The sequence below is a fragment of the Pseudomyrmex gracilis genome, unplaced genomic scaffold (genome assembly GCF_002006095.1).
Source record: "Pseudomyrmex gracilis isolate BER0280 unplaced genomic scaffold, ASM200609v1 scaffold_956, whole genome shotgun sequence".
In the NCBI taxonomy this organism is placed as follows: Eukaryota; Metazoa; Arthropoda; class Insecta; order Hymenoptera; family Formicidae; genus Pseudomyrmex; species Pseudomyrmex gracilis.
The window spans coordinates 5,512-26,698 of NW_018021540.1; the positions used below are offsets into that span (position 1 = coordinate 5,512).

At 38.2% G+C, this 21,187-nt stretch overlaps 1 protein-coding gene across 1 annotated transcript in view; it reads left to right on the top strand.

Moving 5' to 3' along the window:
- Positions 1-21,187, top strand: part of LOC109861716 (AP-3 complex subunit beta-2) — a 37,839-nt gene that overhangs the window by 5,157 nt on the left and 11,495 nt on the right. Inside the window, exons 5-7 of the mRNA XM_020441490.1 lie at positions 13,395-13,662; positions 13,746-14,456; positions 14,886-15,170. Coding sequence (XP_020297079.1) covers positions 13,395-13,662; positions 13,746-14,456; positions 14,886-15,170 — 1,264 coding nt within the window. The remainder of the gene's footprint in view (positions 1-13,394; positions 13,663-13,745; positions 14,457-14,885; positions 15,171-21,187) is intronic.

Here is a 21,187-nt window from a genome sequence, read left to right on the forward strand (position 1 = left end):
AATATTTTCTGTGATATCCAATAATTTTTTCTGTAATACCTAATAATATTCTTGTGTAATTGCCAGTAATATTTATATGTAATCGGCAATAGTTCTTTTTTGTAAGGGTATACTACGTATACGCTATATACGGCGAAGCAGTAAGTACAGTAGTTCTTCGCTAATGGTCTCCTCGGTTTCGCGAGCAGACCGATGTCGAGGGAGGTATTGTTCAGAGAATTGCCGGCTATTATCTCTGATTGCTGCGGAGTCATCTCCACAATTTCTAGGAGTACTTCGCGAAGCTTCGGCAAAGCACTTCCAGAAATTAGTCGGGATAACTCTTGAACCAATACTGAGGGGAAAATTGGGACTGTTATCGAGGAACTACTGTTAAAGGTAATTTAATACACGAGATTTTTGTTATGACATTAACACTAATGGAATATAATATTTTTTTTAAGTAAATTGTTCTGCATAAACAAATTTATTTATTGCACAAATGTAATCGTATATTCTTAAAACTATGTAAATAAGCTCGTGAGAAAAAGAAATTAATTAGAGTAGATTGCGCGAAAACACACACAACACACACACACACACACACACACACAAGTGTACGTGTATGTTTCTTTATTGAATATAAGATCCAATTGTATCAAAAAATATAGCATCTTTAACTGCAGCAGATTAAATCATCTCTTAAGAGTAATTAATGACATTAATTGTAATAAGATTGTTGTATCAGATTTTATGTTGAATAAAAAAATCACATACAAAAATGTTTTGACATCTATCTTGATACATTGTTTATTTAAAATATGTGTTATCTGATAAAATAAATGCCACTATTGCAATGAAAGTTAGTATAATCAATGAGCAATCTTTTATGTTACTGTTTCAACTTTTATTGCAATCAATAATATTTATTTTTATAGGTATTACATATTTTAAATAATATTTAATTATGTATGTGTGCAATGAATAAATACATTACAGAACAATTTACTCAGAAGACATTGCGTATTTACATTTACTGTTGTAACAGAATCCACTTATACTAAATTATTTTAAATTACTTGCTACTGCGCCGTACCCAAGCGTCTAATATAGCGATAACATAATTACTCCTTTACAATGATAAAAAATGATCTACGAGTTGAATAGACCGTCTGTGAGATGAGACGCGAATTTAAGATCAAATATTTTTGGAAAAAATAATATATTTTCAATTTTGTTTTTTTGTTTTGTTTTTGTTTTTTTTTGTTTTTTTTTTTATCTTTGACCGATTCTGTGTCGAAAAAAAAATTTTAAAAATTTCTAGTAGTTTGAAAGATACATGCATTTAAAGAAAAGTCTAACAAGTTTTTTTTCGAAAAAGGTTTTCAAAAGTTTAAAAGTTTATCAAGTTTGTGTAATTCAGATTTTTACAAATTTCCACTGCAGTTTTGTGGAGAATCACTTGTACTTTTGAGAAAAATTTTCTTTTAAAAATGTCAAAATTACAAACATTTTTACACTAGGTCTTTTGAAACGTTTTCCGAAAATTGCATTTTTCTAGACCTCAACTTTGACATACAATATTTTAGTGATAAATCAATATTGTGACATATTCTTTTTGCAAATAAAAACTTTGACCGATTTTGCGTCGATCAAAAAAAAACTTTAAGAAAATCTCTAGTAGTTTCAAAGATATAAACGTTTAATACTTTCTAGCACATATTTTTTAATCTAACAGATTTCCCTAAAAATTTGTGTGTTAATAATAATTTTACCAAAATTTTGAAAAATCTTATCCTTGCAAAATTTATACTACTAGATTTTTTTGATCGTTGAATGCGAATCAGTCGGATTTTCAAAATTTAAAATGGCGGATCCAATATGGGAAGAAAGAGTTCTGGGAATTGAACTGATCGAAAAAGAAGGGATTAGTACGAGATAGATAGCCAGTACAAACGGCGTTATTAATTCGAAGAATAGGCGCGAGGATCACATAAAAAGTCCAGTTGATCCAAATATCCATTAGTCCCAAAATCGGGTGTCCAGTTGTGGACACCCGATTGCTACTAGTTAGGTAGTACGGCGCTCGTTGGCGCTACGAGCAACCGCCCCGCTTGCCCTCCGATCCCCGCGCCTATTCTTCGAATTAATGACGCCGTCTGTACATGAAATACGGACGCTGGCGTCAAGGCAGTTTTAGGAATTGGAATTGGGAATGACTCCGCGAATAATACCGAGGGAAAAAGAAAATTCTGAATGTTTTGAATTTTAGCTTTGGATCTGTACTCAATGACCAAAAAACCCGTTGAAACCATTTTTTGTCAGAATTAGAGTGATTCACTTTTTTGTCCGTTATATTGTATCCGCCATTTCGAATTTTGGAATTTTAAGATTTGTAATCAGCGATCCAAAAAACGTAGAATTCATATTTAATCTCATATATATATTTAGAGAAGATTATGTTTTGCAAGGGAATTTTTTTGCTAAAATAACGTTTTTTCAGTAATTTGTTTATACTAAACAATATATCAAGAGACACTATAGTGCTTCTTATGCGCGAAATTCACGCGATTGAGAAATTGTTACGGGACAATATTTTAAGAACGACTGAACCAATCAACTTTGTTTTAGTCTCAATTGGCTCAGAAAAATTAAAAAAATATATATAGGGTAACTGTCCCTATTAGTGTGCTGTTAAGCAAGCGTGCTCTCTTTTTTGAATAAATACTCAATTAACTGACTTCAAATGAGCTTACTCAAAATTTATATCGATTCTTTAAACTCTTCTTTTGACAATAAGATTTGTATTAGCCCAAAATATTAATATATTTAATTAATTTTAATTAAAATTAAAGAAGACTTTTTGTCCCTATTTATGTGCCCTTTCGATATGCATTGAACATTTTTCTGTGCCCCCAGTTTGTGTGCCAGCCCCAAATTGTGTGCTCCCAATTTGTGTGCCTATTCCAAATTATGTGCCTCCAGTTTGTGTGCTAGTCTCTAATTGTGAGCCCTCACACACACACAGTTTGTGTCCATCTCAAATTATAAATATAAATTATAAGTTTCCTATTTGTGTACTTGTTCATAATTATGAAGTTTTAGTTAAATAAATGTTACAAAACTACATGAAACAAATGTATATATGTTTGTATTTCTAGTAATGATAACTCTATCAATGTTAAATATTTAAAAAAGATTGTTTTAATAATTTAATGCAAAGCAATGACTAATAAATAAAGTAATAGTTCATTGAAAGAAAAATACAAAATATATATTTTACAGATTTAGTTTATTAAAACTTCATCACTTCATCACTTTCACACTGCTGTAGAAACGTAACAAGGTTACGTTTGACAGCCGGCTGAAGTACATAAATAGGGACAAGCCATGAAATCTTGTCCTTGTTTGTGAAAACACCATTTATTGCTAATAAAATGCTTTAAAGTGTCTAAAATTGCATTTTTTCGCAAAATCAAACCCTTTTCTTACGTAAAGTACATATTAACTGTTGTACATCATTCAATATTAAATATTATATACTTATAAACGGTGACTTTTCCTTAAGGTTTTGGACAAGAAAAGCCGGTTTATCTGACAAAATCATAGTATAAATTTATAAAAAATATTTACTATACATGTTTATAAATGTAAAATGAACTATTTTAAAAAATCCATTGATATCATAACTATAAATAAAAAAATACTCTACTTATTTATTTTCACTTGTTTTTCTGTAATATTTATTTAAATATAAAGGCACACTAATCGGGACAGGCACACTAATAGGGACAGTTACCCTATTTCTTGTAGGCGGATAGAAAGAGTAAAACTGACAAGAGGAGGATATACTTGTGAGGTCGCCGATTTAAATTTTGCAGGTATGTAGAGTAGTATCAATAGAAGAGTGTCTAATGCTATCCGGAGACGACGCACTACTCAAGCGTTTTTGAGAAATTGCAGTTTGAAAGAAAAATGTAATAAATTAACAGAAACGCTCGTAATGTAAATACAAATTAGCAAATGAAAAAAGGTCACATCGAGCCAAAAAAAAATATTAATATAATAATATAATGATTTAATGATCAACGCTATAACATGATAATATAAAAAATACGCAAAATATTTCGACTCTAACAGGAGTCTTCTTCAGTATATACACATGTAGGTAATTAAAGACACGGTGTCGAATAATATAAAAAGTACATACACTTTTTAATAAACAATTAACAATACTGATCATTCTTATTCTGTATAATTACATATTTTGGGATGGGATATTTAAAGACATTTGTTAACTCGTCCTTATAGTTTTTCATGTAACGATCGCGTGTCTTCTAGTTTTCTATGTGAATAAGATGATGATTTTTTAGGGCCAGGATGATTTTCTAGTTTTTACAAAAATAGCACACATTTTCACGTCAAGTACAGACTACAAACGCTCATGACGCCGTGTCCGCTGCGCCGCTACTTTGAAAACCGTTCTATTCCAACGTTACTTAAGCAACATGTAAAACTTCAAACCGCGTTTTTTCGGAAACGCTTGAGTAGTGAGTTGTCTCCGGATAGCATTAGACACTCCTCTATTGATACTACATATCTGCAAGCTTTAATCACAATCGGTTACCTCACGGGTGTACGTTCCCCTTGTGAGTCGAAAAGTCTCATACCATTTTGCGAGATTCGTAATAATTACCGAGATCTTAATAAACAAAGATCCGCGAATAAGCATTTATCTGGCTTACGCGTCTGTCTTACTTATATGTGTTTTATATTACTTTTACTGTCTTGTTTTTAAATTATTATATAAAGTAATAAAGTTGTCTTAAACCAGTTTCAAGCTTTATCCGTTCATTATAACTTATGATTTTATACGAAGTTTATCTATTTCTTTAAATGGTTGCGGATATTTTTGAAACGAAATGTGTATATATGTGGTGTTTTATTTAACATGTGGTAGATCGGCATTGTTCCTTTAAAATGTTGAAGTTTTTTAACGTAAAATATATGCATTTATCAAGAGACACGATAGTCCCTCGCGCCAAGTTCACGCGCAACGAAGTGGCGCTCGAACTGCGCGAGCACACTGTGCCTCTTCTACAAGAAATTCATGCAATTGAGAAGGGGAGATTTTTACGGGGCAATATTTCAAGAACGACTGAATTGATCTGTTAGAACTGGGATTTATTTATAAATTCAACGATAGATTACAAACGTGTTAAATGGATCATTATGTCGAGGATACAAGAGACGAATCGGAGAACAAACAACAATGCTAGAAACATTGAGAAAGAAAAATGAGTAACAAAAAATCAATATCTCAGAAAATCACTGTTAAATTCATAAGATCCTTAAGGCGCATAACTTCATATTTTTCATATACGCCAACACGTTCCCTTGAAAAGTATTTTCATTATGTTTACTCTATAGAATACGAAAGATTAAACATTTACTTAATATGAATGATTATTTAACTTTAATTCTATTTTTCAAAATACAATAGTTTGAATTCTTTAAAGGTTTTGTAAATATATCTGCTAACATATCTTTTGTCTAAAGATATTCTATATTAATAATTTTTCTTTTAATCTTTCCTCTTACAAAATGATGTCTGAACATCTATGTGTTTAGTTCTTTTAAGTGTAACTTGATTTCTTGATGAACATTTTGCTCTATTACTTATCGCACTTTATTGTTATCGTCTCACAACAATTTTCTCTTTCTAATTGATTTCTAAATTCACAAAACTAAATTGCTTCCTGACATTAGACAAAGCTATGTATTCTGCTTCGACTGTAGATAATGCTATCGTTCTTTGTCTCTTGCTATACCAAGAAATAGATGCTTCTAAGAAACATAAAAATACAATCTGTAATAGATTTTTTTATCTGTAGAATCGTTTGCCCAATCCGCTTTGGGCAAACAATTCTACAGATAAAATCTATTAATTTCCCTTTTGATTCTTTAGTAAAAGTTAATTTTAGTCTACAGTGTGCCTTTTAGTTATCTCATTATACACTTTATAGCTTGCTAATGATGCCATTCAGGATTTTTGCACTAAGAACTGTGTTAACGATATATGCAATGTCTGGTCGCGAAATCTGACTAATATATAATAAGCTACTTACTGCTTCTAAATACGGGATATTTTCCATTTTGAGCTCATTTGATGTTTCCTTCTTTTGTGATAATTGTGATAATGCTGGACAACAATCAGTCATTTCATACTTTTCAAGTATAAAAAATATACGTTTAATATATGTACTTTGATGAATTACTATTTTATTTAAATTCTTTCTTTTGATTTGCATTCTCAGAAATTCTTCTGATTCTCCTGATAGATCATGTATTTTAAACTTCTTCATGAGTTTGTTTTTAATGTCAATTCCTGTTTGTCCATTCTCATATAATATTAACGGATCGTCAACATATACAACTATTAACGTTGTTTCTTGCAATCTTCGAATACACACAAGAATCTGATTGACTCTTTCCAATCTAACAAGGGGACCTTACGGTGATGACGTCACCGATTTCAATAAAATTTTTTTTGTAGATAGACCTTACTATGAACCGTTATTGAGCAAAGCAATAAGACCCACTACTCAAACGTTTTCGAGAAAATCAAGGTCAAAACTTTCTGAGCGGCTTATAAGCAAAATATGTAGACCATTATATCGAAGTCAGCATGGTGCACCGGTAGCGCGCCCGACTGATGCTCTTAAGATCGACGGTACGAGTCTTGATAGATAGACTTATTTTTTTTACTTAGAATACAAATTTTACATTCAATAATCACATAAATTAATAAATATTAATATAAATAATAATAAACTTTGACATTTTGTCTATTTTTGATTAAAAATGAACATTTTTCTTTTTTCTCTCCATCTTGAAAATTTATTTGCAGAATTGCTATCTATAAAAAATTAATTAAATTGCAGATCTTTTTTTTAAAAAATTAACAAATTCGAATAAAGAAACTTAACATAAAAGACACAAATGAATAAAAAATATATTTTATTAATCATACAGTTTTATTAATCAGATGAAACCAACACGAAGCAGGATGATATTCATCGTAGAAACAGAAGAAACAATAATTTTCACGACATCTTGCACATTACTAAAAAGCTGCTTTTTTTTACAGTTACAAAGTTTTTTTATAAAATCATTTAAAGCATCCATGTGTTTCTCTTGTAATGTAGAGAGAGAGAGAGAGAGAGAGAGAGAGAGAGAGAGAGAGAGAGAGAGAGGGAGGGGGAGGGAGAGGGAGAGAGGGGGAGGGAGAGAGGGAGGGAGGGAGACCGGAGCTTCATGTTTTTGAGGAATTTCGAGGAATTTTTAAAAAATAGGAGACTGGATTTTTACGTACTTGAGGAGTTTCGAGGAATTTTACTAGGATGGTATATAGTCATCCGGAAAATCAGCTATTACGTATCTTAGTAATTCTGGAAATTTCTTACATGAATAAAAAATTATATCATTTTCAGTATAAAGTAGGAAGATGGTTTGCGATAGGTGTCGATTAATGATATAAAGTGTGTTAACACAACCGAAAGCTGTGAATCCTTATCTTCTTCGCGAATTATTTTAAGTTCGGGAGATTCGGAAGAGGGAGAATAGAAATAGTTTCGTGGTAGAGTACAATCAGATTGGGAATTTCATCGGGTGTTATTGGTGAATACGAAAGTTTATGATAAGGAGAGGAGTGCCGAGAAAGTGACTGAGGGGGTGAGCGAGTAATCGAACTTCAGACCGACTGAACGTCGCGAATTGCTAATCTGGTGTAAAGGAAATCGGCAGTGATTCAAAACGGCTTGATGCTCTTCGTAATATTATCTCAATTAACATTCACTATTTGTTGTCGCCTGTAGAATGTTGAGATAATGAGTCGGTTTAGCTCGGCCAGGAGTCAATCGGCTGGACTCAGGTGAGATGATTTTGAGGAGTTGGTTGTTTCTTCCGTTGTGACTCGGCACTGGTTACAATGTTTACTCGCGTTTACGTGCAGTCATCGAAATTAAGGTGAGAACCGCTCGCGTCTGTAGATCAGCGAATGAGAGGATCGAATTCTCGCGACCGAATTTCGAGCTAGAAGGAGCGCGTATTCGTATAACCGAACTGATTTTACTAGATCTATTGAGTCTGACGATGGAATTGAACTTGCGATGCAAACCAACTTGAGGCGAACTTTTTTAATTGAATGAATTTTTGCTCCAATGTTGCAGTGTCTTATATACTATAAGCTCGGAGCGTCAACTTTTTTTGCTTTCGCCATTCGTCATTAGATTTTAATTCTCCCACTCTTCATCGATTAAAATCTTGATTTTATTCGCTAATCTTATCAGGCGAGAAGACCGATCATCGGTGGTCACTCTTCTCGATTCAACGTTTGTTTAGATTCGGTTATTTGCACGTGCAATGTTCTGTTTATGTCGGTGCCCGTAGCTTTTCTTTCTAGAGATTAGCAGACCGTCTAAATTTCTATTTAAGTTTATATTCGCGGTTTATTCACGGATCGATCATCCGAAGTGATGATTAATTGGTCGGCATCTTTTTGAGAGTCCATGAGAATGGTGTCAAGTTTCTCAACCAGGTTTGCAATACGGATTTCTTTATCTTAAATTTTTCTTTAACTTAAATAGGTCCTTTATTGAATTTATTTATTCTCTGTCCAGGAATTGTTGTCTAAAGTAAATTCTAAGAAGCAAATCTTAAGGTTAATTTATGTCTCGTTGCGAACAGAAGGGGACCGTGAAGTCCAGGACGTAACATCGGCATATACAAGCTTATAAATGTTGTAGATAAAAATGTTTATCATCATTTCAGACGTCTTACAATGTATCTAAACCAAAAACACGTACAGATCGCTGTCATGCGATTATTTGCCTGTAAAACGTTAGGTGTTTTCGAACTTATGGAGGATACTGTGCATATATGTAGTTATATAAACGGCGATTCTATTGTGTGCAGTATGGAACTACATCCCTTCCGCTACTTTTACGATTTAAATGCTATGTAAAAGGACTACGTCTGTTTAAAGCAGTTCCTTTTGCATATTTTCTGGTGAGAAGCAGATTTTGGGACGGCATTTGTGAATGCCAGGAGCCGTTAGTCGATCCTTGACTTTTGTTGTGAGCGTTCGGGAAAACACGATTTGAGAAAAATTCTACGCGTTTTTAAACTGGAAAATCTATCAGGTCCATCTTCTTCAAAAACAAGTAGAGGGAGAAAATACACGATACAAACGACACACAAAAAACTCCAACAATATAAAAATTTATAAAACTACTTATCTATGAAAAAACAACAAAAAATAAAACTTAAAAAAGTTTAACCGATCAATACAAGATGGATGTTTGTATGAAATATATATGTTATAGTCAAAGCCCAAAGCACGGGCAATCCTAGAATTGGCAGGTTAATGCGCAGCAAAAACCAAGCGTTTTGGTCAAAGTCCGAAATAGTCTTGTTTTTCGGTTTTTGACTGTTATGTTTTTAGTCAATCCTAGGAGTAACACGGCTGGTTAAAGTTAAAATCTAAAAACACTTTTTTTACTTTGAACTTTGACTGGTCAATCCTAGGTAATTAAAATGACTGTTATGGTCAAAGCCCGAAGCACGAGTGTTTCTAAGACTGACTGGTCAATATCAGAAACAACCAAGCGTTTTGGTCAAAGTCTGAAATAGTTTTGTTTTGGCTTTGACTAGTGTGTTTTTAGGCAATTCTAAGAATGACTACCAAAGAGAGTGAGTCCCAGATGCACAAAATAAATCGGATACGGTAGGATGTGTCAATCGGACACAGATTCAATCGGATATACTAATATTAAAACAAGACTATTTCTTCTTTATTTCTTCTCGTAAAATATTACAATGGAAGGGAAGTGGCCAATTCGAGACAATAACCAGATCTTCAGGTCAATAAGCTTCTTTATTTCGAAAAATTTGACACAAACGTTTCGACTCCTAATTTGGGTCTCCTTCAGTGTACTACATATAACAATTATACAATTATATTAAACCGATTAACGGAGTTATATACTATCGCATAACCCAATACAAGGTTGAAAACTCACAAGCAAGTATAGGAAGAACTCAGTCCATCAGTCGCGCATCGCCATCAATAACACGCAATACCAAAGTCTCGGTAATAACGACTCGAAAAAACAAAACGGAACAACAACTAGCGCGACGGCCACGGACAGACTGAGCTACATCCTTAACAACGTTACTACTCCGAAAAACATTCCCCCACCGACGTCTACCATATCTAATAAATTTTGATTGGTGTCCTTCCCAGAGAGCATTATAATGTTTTAGAAACATTAAAAACATAAGTATTGGACGCTTTGTACATATTTAAAATGTTCAGATTATATCCTCAGATATTTTTAGAATATTCTAAAAATGTCCAGTATTACTTTTCTGGACATTTTAAAATTGTATTTTAAATATCTAATAGGCCACAAATAGATCAATGTAAGACGTTTTTTTCAATTCAAATAGACATATAAGATAGTAACAAATAAACTTGGATTTACATTAAAAATAAGTAACATATTTAAGTAGAAGAGAACAAGATCACGGCACTGAGCAAGTTGGACCGATCACTTCAATTACAAGAAAAAATGATATCTCTAATCATGTGTTTGACGGTACATTTGTGTTAAAAAGCTCAATATATTGCCAAATATATGTAGATATTTTTTTTTGTAATTGAGATGATCAATCCGACCGCTGAGCATCGTTCCTCGTTTTCTTCTAATTAGTATGTCAACCTACTTTAAAAAATTAAAAACAAATTTAAAGTAAGTAATGCAGCTGCATACATATGTTAATTTGCTAAACAAGAGCGTGAGATTGATAATCTTACTATGCGGGTTCAAGTCCTGTTCAATTTCCGTTTTTTTTCTTTATTTTTTCCTTTTATTTGCTATTATTTCACACTAATTTTTAGTTTTTTTATTTTTAATAAAACAATTTTAAAATATTAAATAATTATATGTCGGGTTTTATTTAATCTTTTATTATTATAATTGTAATAACTTTAGAATATAAACAAATAGAAAATTATGGTAAAATAATAATAAAATTTAAAAAATACAAAATAGAAAAAAATAGGAGTCATGACGGGACTCGAAGAATTAGTAAAATTATTAACTTTATGCTCAACCACTGCGCCAATTAATTAATTAGGATTTAGTTCTACAAAACTGAAAAATATTGTGCAGCATATAAATCAAAACAAAATGGCTATAAGATGGACATTTTTTAAATATTCAAATGTAAATACATTTTGTACGTCTAATAATGTACATTCTTAAAACATACAAAACATCTATGATGTTTATAGATGTTTCGAAATAAACCCAAATTTTGGCGTCCAATAGACGTTGTATGCTGTCTGACAAAGGGAGACTACGACGTTGTACCAATCGATTTGGACGAAATTTATAGAATTGATAGATTACTATGTGGAGTATCGCAGGGTAAAGTAATAAGACGCACTACTCAAGCATTCGCGAGAAAATCGAATTTGAAAATTTCGAGTTACTTTATAAGAATATTAAATAGATTGTTTAATCGAAGAGCGCGTAGCGTAGCGGTAGCGTACTAGGTTAGTAGTGTCGACGCTGTTGGTTCGAGTCTCGATATACTTTTGTTTTTTTTCAATATTCTACAGTATAATTTAAATGTAAGTAATACGTTTTTTATTTATTTATTGCATGTTATAAATGTGCATTGTTTTGCATAAAAAATTCGTGATTTAAAAACTACGGTAAAAATAGATTATTACTACTTACTAACTGCGGTTTTAAAAAGCGGATACTTAATTGTTCGCATGTAAAAATATACGCAACATGTTTTATTTATTGGAACTAGATGGGACAATACATAATGCAGGATGATACTTGTCATAAAAATAAGTGAAACAATAATTTTCACGACAGTGTGCACATCGTATGAACGCTGCATTTTTACATTCACATGGTTTCTTTAACACGTTGAGCGCCACGTCAGCCATCGGTGGCTGACACTGGACTTTCCGTTCAGGCCGCGTCAACCATCGATGGCTGACAGCGTGTAACATGAGAACTCTAAAATTTTACACTATTTTACGGAATTACAGAAATTATATTTAAAATTTACTTAATTTGGTATCATTTCAGGATTAATGGGATTCATTGTAACATGGCAAACATAAAAATGGTTTTCGGGATTGCTTTAGAAAAACGCGTGGCGCTCAACGTGTTAAAATATCTATAGAAAAACATACTTCGTTGACATTCATAAATATCTCTCTCTCGTTTGTTAATTTGAAAGCAAATCATGCATATTGTAGTAACATATTTCGAAAACTCGGGGCGGACATTTATGAATGTCAACGAAGTATGTTTTTCTATAGATATTTTAAAGAAACCATGTGAATGTATAAAAATGCAGCGTTCATACAATGTGCACACTGTCGTGAAAATTATTGTTTCACTTGTTTTTATGACAAGTATCATCCTGCATTATGTATTGTCCCATCTAGTTCCAATAAATAAAACATGTTGCGTATATTTTTACATGCGAACAATTAAGTATCCGCTTTTTAAAACCGCAGTTAGTAAGTAGTAATAATCTATTTTTACCGTAGTTTTTAAATCACAAATTTTTTATGCAAAACAATGCACATTTATAACATGNAATAAATAAATAAAAAACGTATTACTTACATTTAAATTATACTGTAGAATATTGAAAAAAAACAAAAGTATATCGAGACTCGAACCAACAGCGTCGACACTACTAACCTAGTACGCTACCGCTACGCTACGCGCTCTTCGATTAAACAATCTATTTAATATTCTTATAAAGTAAATCGACATTTTCACATTCGATTTTCTCGCGAATGCTTGAGTAGTGCGTCTTATTAGTTTACCCTGCGATACTCCACATAGTCATCTATCAATTCTATAAATTTCGTCCAAATCGATTGGTACAACGTCGTAGTCTCCCCTTGTGAGTTGACAATATATGTAAAGATCATTGACCTCCAAAGTGCTCCGTTTTTGTAAACATTTACCAAAACCATATATGCAGCTTTATTTACGTCTCTCATTAAGTCATCGTGTGCCTAGTACTCATAAGCGCGCAAAACGGCACTGTTTCTTTACGCGGACGCACGTTTATTCACGGATATTTAGGTAATAACTCAATAATTATTGCAAATTACAAAATGATAAAAATCTTTTCAACTTAGTAACCTGGTGTCTACGAAAGGTGGCACGGTTATAATCAGACATTTTGTGTGTGTGCGCGCGCGCGCGCGTGTGTGTGTAGTATAGTAGTAGTAGTAGTATTAGAGTAGTATAGTAGTTAACTATATATGTATAAAACTAAAACATTTTTATATTGATCATTAGGGAATGTTTGAGCCTTTTTTGAAATCGTTCTTTGTGCGAACTTCTGATCCCACTCATATAAAACTTCTGAAACTTGATATTTTAACAAACTTGGCAACTGAAACAAGTATCAGCGTTATATTGAGAGAATTTCAGACTTATATCTCCAGCAATGATAAGGAATTTGTTGGTGCTAGTATCCAAGCAATCGGTAGATGTGCAAGTAATATTAAAGAAGTCACTGATATGTGTCTAAATGGATTAGTGTCTTTGTTAAGCAATAGAGATGGTAAGCTTCTAATAACTTACTTTGCCTACATGCTTGCCTACGCATTTACGCACAGACGCATAATATATTTTATTCTTTTACAGAGGCTATTGTGGCTGAAAGTGTTGTGGTAATAAAGAAACTTCTACAAACACAGCCAAATGAACACAAAGATATAATTGCTCATATGGCTAAGTTGATGGATTTTATAACAATACCACAAGCCAGAGCTTCTATCTTGTGGCTTTTAGGCGAATATTCCGATAGAGTTCCTAAAATAGCACCAGACGTACTTCGAAAAATGGCCAAGAATTTCGTTAACGAACAGGATATAGTAAAGTTACAAACCTTGAATCTGGCAGTGAAACTGTGTCTGAACAATCCTACACAGACAAAACCATTCTGTCAATATGTCTTTCAGCTTGCAAAATATGATCAAAATTATGACATCAGAGATAGAGCTCGTTTTTTGCGACACTTTATTTTCGAAAATGAAGGCAACGTAAAGAAACTTGCGCAATTTACTAAGAGAATCTTTCTTGCACGAAAACCGGCGCCGACGTTGACATCTAGATTTAAAGAGACAGAATATCAATTAGGTACATTGTCTCATTATCTAGATATGCCATGTGCGGGTTATCGGCCATTACCACCTTTTCCAGAAGTAACTCAAGATCCATCCGTACGAGATGTTGCACTATCAATTACACAAGATTATAGAGAGGAACGATATAATAGAAAAGAAAAGGAAAAGAAGAAAAATAAAGAAAAGGAGAAGCCATTCTACAGTGACGAAGAAAGCACTCCTACTGGAGGTACAGAATATATAATCCAATGATCTGATTAACATCTTTACAGTAATGCATATCAGATTCTAATAAATCACATAAAGGATCTTGAAGTTTGTAGTTCACACGTGGTGGTTGAAAAAAAATTTGTACTTCTAAACTATTGTTGGAACGTTTTGATTACTTGTATTTCGTACATTGTCCGTGAGAGACATATCACTAGAAGCGATCTGCGATTGTGTATATGACGGTTTTGAGAAAAGTCAAAAGTTTTTAGTTTTTTTGGCAACTGAATTAACCACATATAATGAACACATGCATTTTGTGTGGTCGTCGACTACAGGCTTCGAGGTCTTTTATTTTATTTACTAAATTTATCTTTAAGTTTTAGTAGATTTATTTTTTCGTTTTTAACCAAATAATTATCACATCAGATTCATTTATCTTCATTTTTAGTATCAGACAATCAGTTGTCTGATTCTTCATCTAGCGAATCTTCAGATGAAACTGATGATTCTTCAGAATACATGAGTGAGTCTGATAAATCTGAGACAGGTAGAAAAAATTTGGAGATAAAGTCTGATGATTCTGAAAGTGAATCATCGAATTCCGAAGAATCGGATTCTGAAGAAGAAGAAAGCGAAACTCAAGAAAGCGAAGAGGAGAAGTCAAAAGTTGTTAAGCAAGAAGCAACAGAAAAATCAAAAAGCAACTTGGATCTGTTGTTAGATCTAAATGATGGTTAGTTTGTTTATGTACATACAGAAAAGTTTTTCTTGACTCAATGTTTCTTTGACTCAACTGATTTTCCTTTGAGTAAACAGAATTTAATTCCGATGAATCAAATTGTCTATCTCTATTATCGTACATTTGCATATCCAAAACAAAGATAATTTGACTTTTCAAAACGATTTTTGCCGAAGAGTTCAAGGAATATTGAAAAAATTTAAGTGTAGAATAATTAATTCTAAATTTTTATAGTCTATATATAAGGTGATTTAGAACAATCTGTTATCTTTGAAAATATATATTTTTGATTAAATTCTAAGACAACTTTTTATTTGGCAAACTTTTGTTTGAACTTACTTTTAGAGTTATTAATAAAAATAGTTGACTTACCACGAGTCAGATACAAGAGGTAGGCAGGGGCGGCAACTCGTGATTGATAGTGATTTAAGTGATGCAAATTACAAATGAGTAAATAAATAAGATAAAGAGAGAGAGAGAGAGGGAGAGGGAGAGGGAGAGAGAGAGACAAAGAAAGATACAGAGAAAGTGTGTAACGATTAGTTGATCGCGTCAGGCACCACACGTAATCGCCCGCGTCTAACGGTAAGTTGCGCCACCATTTTTTTTTTTTTATATTCCTTTATGGATACCTCGACCTTGGGGAACAGGCAGAAGTTATGTGGGATTTTCTCTTCCTTCCCACGAGAGAGAGGAGGTTTACCCACTAAAACCTCTATTGTGTGCCTAATCTGCTTCTCAAAGGGAGGAGCTCCTGGTTAAGACTCTGCCGGGACCCACTCTCAAGCTTGCATAAGGAAAGGAGGTTAAGCCTCATCTTTTTGTTACTTTACTGGCGACGCAGCAGGACACACGCCGCCACGTCGCCTCCACTCGCGACCGCGTGCAAAACGGACCAGGGCCCCTACCCTGAGAACGTCATCCCCGGGACTACCGCCCGCCCTCATTCTTTCTGTGTTCCGCTAGGTCGATGGGCTAACGAAAGAGCCGGCTCTTCCAACGCCCACCGTCCCAGGCTTCACTCCCTCCACAAGAAGGGGAGAGTTGTTTTCGGGAGCTGCCTTAATCCCCGAGGGAAAAGCGCGGAAGGTGGACCACCCCACAGTCCGCTCGCGCCCGCTCTCGGAAGCTTCCGTGAGAAAGAGAGAGTTGCGCTACCTCTATTTATCTCTTGTATCCGACTTGTGGTGAGTCAACTATTTTTATTAATAACTCAAAAATTAAGCTTTAGATACAATTTGGATATAGTTCCGAATGGCTCCTGCTCCCGATCGATTTGAAATTTTGCACAAAAATAGTGTTCGATGGGACAAACAAAACGCGCGTAGTCCCCACTTTGGAAAATAAAAAATAAATTTAAAAAAAATAAACACTATATCGATTAAAATTGATTTTAGATGTATTTCAGAATGATTCCTTTTTCCGATCAATCTAAAATTGTGCTTAAAAATCATGTTCAATGAGACAAACAAAACGCGCATAGTCACTACTTCGAGAAATGAAAAACAAATTTAAAAAAATAAAAATATTAACTAAAATTGATTCTATATGATATGTAGTAAGTTTTTAAAAACCAATAAAAAAAGTAAGTTTTTATGTCTGTTTTGTGTGTAGGCAGGGGAGGGGCTTTGTCTCCCCTTCTGCACTCCCCCTCGGATAATCCTAAAAACGCTTCTTTTTAAATGTTTTTTTTCGAGATGGCGGCTTAAATATGTCCGACCGACAAAAAATTCTTTCACATTTGTTTTCAGTTTTTATTAACTTTTTTTTAAATTTTTTAATTTCTTTTTACGTGTGGAAAATTTATTACGGATACCCTGACTTTGGAGGAAGTCAGGGTTATGTGGGACTCCCTTTCTCTATCTCGCAGGAAAGAGAAGATATATTCACTAAAACCTTTATGGTGTGCCTACCTTGCCCTTAATAAGGAGGGATCCGGAACTCCTGGTAAGGACTCTGCCGGGAACCCCCCTGTGGGCTTACACATCCCAAGGAGGAAGAGAAGAGCAAGCTCGTCTCTCCCTCCAGTAGACATTTTTAGGATGTCGGCGACTCAGCGGGCACACAAACCGCTGAGCCGCCTCGGCTTAGGGTCTTATAGGACGGAGAGCGTGGCTCCCGCCACGATCCCAGACTCCGGACGGCAGCGAGAAAACAGGACTCGGGACGCAAGGAAAGAGAACTCTAAGCACCCCGGAATCTCCCGGTACCGTCCCGCCACACAAAACCTTACCCCGCAACGCGCACATGGGAGAAAGAATTAACTGTCTCCTCCGGCAGCGAGCGGGGAAAGACAAGCGGACCTTCTCCCCCCGGAAAGGGTGAGGAGGAAGGAGGGCCAGACCCTCCGACTTACTAATCCACATCCTGACTAACGTTGAGGGGCCCGGCGCCCGGCACAAGCGGCGAACTTGTCGGGTTCCGTCTCGGACGAGACCTGGTCCTCGCCGCTTTTTAGCTTTGAAGACCGAGGTCCCGGCCTACTCTTGCCCTTTCCTTTGCCACGCTTCTTGGCAGGAGAAGGGGCTCCTCCTTCAGCCTGGCCGGACGCGGAGTCAACACTCTTCCGCTTCGGAAGGGGGTCCGTCTATCGGCTCCATCTCCCGCAGAGACAAGGGGACTATCTACCGTCCTCTGTCCTGCGCGACCGCTCCCACTCTTGCGCAACGGGAGAGCGGGAAACATCGTTTCCGACTCGTTGGGTTCTACCCCACCGGGAACATCCAGTGTTCGGGGTGGAGACCTGTCAGCAGGTCTGGCGGCGGAGGCAGGAAGACGTCCCGCCAACTTCCGTCTGTTTGCGCCGCTTCCCACCGGTGAGGGGCGAGGGCATGCTCTCCCCCCCCCCTATGCCCATCGGACTTGCCGTTGTCTGCGCAAAGCGGGCAACGGGGCGGCGCCGTGTACCTCCGTGCCGGGTGTGAATTACTGCCACACTTATAACAGCACGGGGGTCTCTCCGCTCCCGTGCATCGCTGCCTGGAGTGTCCGAACCTCAGACAGCGGTAACACTGCATCGGGCGAGCCGCTAACGCCTCCACCGGCAGCGAGACTCACCCGATGCAGACGCAACGACTCTGTCAACTAAGGGTAGCCGCGCCCAGGCCGTACCTACGCCAGCAGGAGTTAGGCGGAGTTCTCCAACCCTCACCTCCTCTTGCCGGCAATCGCCGCCTGTTGCTAAAGAGAACATTAAGTCCTTCCTGGAAATTGAAGTGACCAGATCCTTGACTCGGATTTCTCCGAATTTTCGGAGTCTGGTCACTCTTACTCTTTCCCCGACGAGGGGACAGACAGTCGGTGAGTCGATCCGCCGTGGCCACCCCCCGGGCACTTCCAGCACCAGTTTTCCGGACGCAGAGGGACGGGAACGAACTCCCGAGACCTCCGCGCTCCCCAGGTTTACATGGACTGCTTTCTGGAGTACCTCCGCGTAACTTTCTTCCGGGATGGAGATCGTGACCGCCGCACGCGACGGAACACGCCCCATTCCGGACACACCTACCTTCCTCGGTTTCGACTGAAGAGGAAACAAGGGTGGGACTCACACCCACTCTTTCCACGTCTCGCGCTCTTCCCTCTTCCCCAATGTGGAGGACCCGGAGGCAGGATCAGGGGCGACGGCACCGGCGCCAGGCGCCCGACGCGTATGCCGCCCTATCACAGCTCCCCACCCACCCTGGGTGGGAAACTCTGCTAGGGGAGAGCTTGTAGAGACACTGGCGGGCCTCAGGGGAGTACCGCTAGTCCCTATCCTGGAAGCCGCGCCCCCTTCACCGCGAGACTCGGCCGGCAAACGTTAGGAGACTTGCTCCCAAAAACTCTACCAACCGAGTCTCAAGAAGGCTCTCTAGCTTTTCTAAGAGGGCCTCCACTCCTTTGTCCCTCTCATTGGCTCGCTCCGTGTCCGTCTGGCCGGACACGGTCGAGGTCGCGGGACGTGCTGTTACTGCAGTCTCAGCCGCCTTCAATTGTCCTGCTTTTGCTCCCTGCCCGATACCCGAAATAGGAAGCCGGGGAAGAGCTGCGGGGAAATCCCCAAGCATCTCAGGAATGGGAATCTTTTATGCTTTAAGGTGTCCCTCTATCGCTTTCTTGGCGAAGTTACCTTCGCCTAGAGGGAGCCAGAGTCGCCGACCGCCCGCCAGCGCTCTATGTCGAGGTCCTCGTAGGCCTGTTTGGCCTTCCCAAGGTCCGACGTCGGACCTTTTCCCGGAGGCCGGACAATTCGGACTCGAGAGCCGCCACCCGCAAAGACGGCTCGTCCTTTGTGGGTAAAAGAGGGAACCTGCTTTCCTTAATACTCACGCCTACTTTATCTAGGCGAGGCCCCATCACGAGCCGTCTCTTCTTCGGGGACTTCGTCTCTATGGTGAAGGCCGGTTCCTCACCGACTTTACCCTTCGCAGGCGTAAGTTCTCCCACAGCCCCTGCGGTCCAGACCGTGGGTAGTCCGTCACTGGATGACGACGGAAGGGAGCCCGGGACGAGAACTCCCTCTCGCCGGGATCTGGGGATCCGATTCCTGCTCCGGTAAGACCTTCTTCTTAAGACCCATCTTTCATGGTTTAAAGTGGTGGTTTGATTTTGGAGTTTTCCTTCTCCTAGGCCGACTGCCCACACAGGGCTAACGAGCTCGGCCTAACCGTGGATTCACTCTTAGTCTGGAAGCTCGTGGAAGACTACTCCGGCAGGGGAGACCCTGCCAGGAATCGAAGTACCCGCCGGCACAGCTCTTCCAGTCACTGTCCCACGCAAGTCCGAGCACCACGTCAAGGCGAGTCCAAACTCGCTCGGGCCTCCGGGAAATCTTTGTTTTTTTCTTCTTTTTACTTGGAGAAGATCTCATATGGATATCCTGGCCTCTGGGAAGATGGCTAGGGTTAAGTGGGACTCCCTCCTCCCTCCTGCAAGAAGGAGGAGATTTACTCACTAAAACCACCATGGTGTGTCTACCTTGCTCATTTCAAGAAGGGACTTGGAACCTTTGGTAAGGACTCTGCCAGGACCCTCTCTCGAGCTATCTTTGGATACTGAGGAGAAAACTTGTGACGTTCTTCCCTCGGGCATTTTCTGTTTGACAACGCGACGGGACACACCGCTGTGTCAACCCATCCCGGGACCGAATGCAGGACAAGCCGGGGTCCCCACCCCGACCTGTCACGGTCCCCGCGGCAGTATCTCCCCTGGATGGACGGTTCCACTCAGGGGCTGCCGCACTTTTACTTGCACTTGTATGTCCCTTTTTTTAATGACGGAACGGCGGACTACTCAGAGGACCCGGCGCCTCCACGAGTCCGCCGCTCCAGCTCCCCTCTCCACACAAAAGTGGGGAGAGGGAAAATACTGTTATCGGGGCCTTTGACTCCGGGGACGGGCGCGGGGAACGGGCGCTCTGTTGCCCCGAGGCCTCTTTAGAGGGAGGGGTAACCTCTCCCTCTCTCGTTCGGTGGCCTCCTTCTGCTCCATCACCACGGAGCAGAAGGAGACCACCGTCTCTCATTTTTCCGTCTCCCTGGAGGCCAACGCCCGCAACAGGCCCTCCAGGGAGAGATCATCACCAATCTTGGCGACCAGTTCTCGGCGTTCCGGAGCCCACCGTGGACACTCCTCTACAGTGTGCTCCGCCGAGTCACTGGCCGCCCCACACTCGTAGCATTGTGTTCGCGTTCAATGCGACACAGGTACTCACTGAAGCAGCCATGCCCGGTAAGCAAGGTGCCTCATTCGGTAAGTGAGGTGTCCGACCCCACCTCCGGGAAACCTTTTTTTTTTTTTATTTGGAGGAAATCCTTTATGGATATCCTGGCCTCGGGAGAATGGCCAGGGTTATGTGAGAGTCCCTCCCTCACCCCGTGAGATGAGGGAGGTATGTTTAAAACTAAAACCTCCAAGGTGTACCTACTCAGCCCGTCTGAGGGGGGTGATACTCTATTGACCACAGTACGATTCGACACCGCTCGATTCGACACAGATTTATTCGACACCAAATTATTCGACACCGTACGATT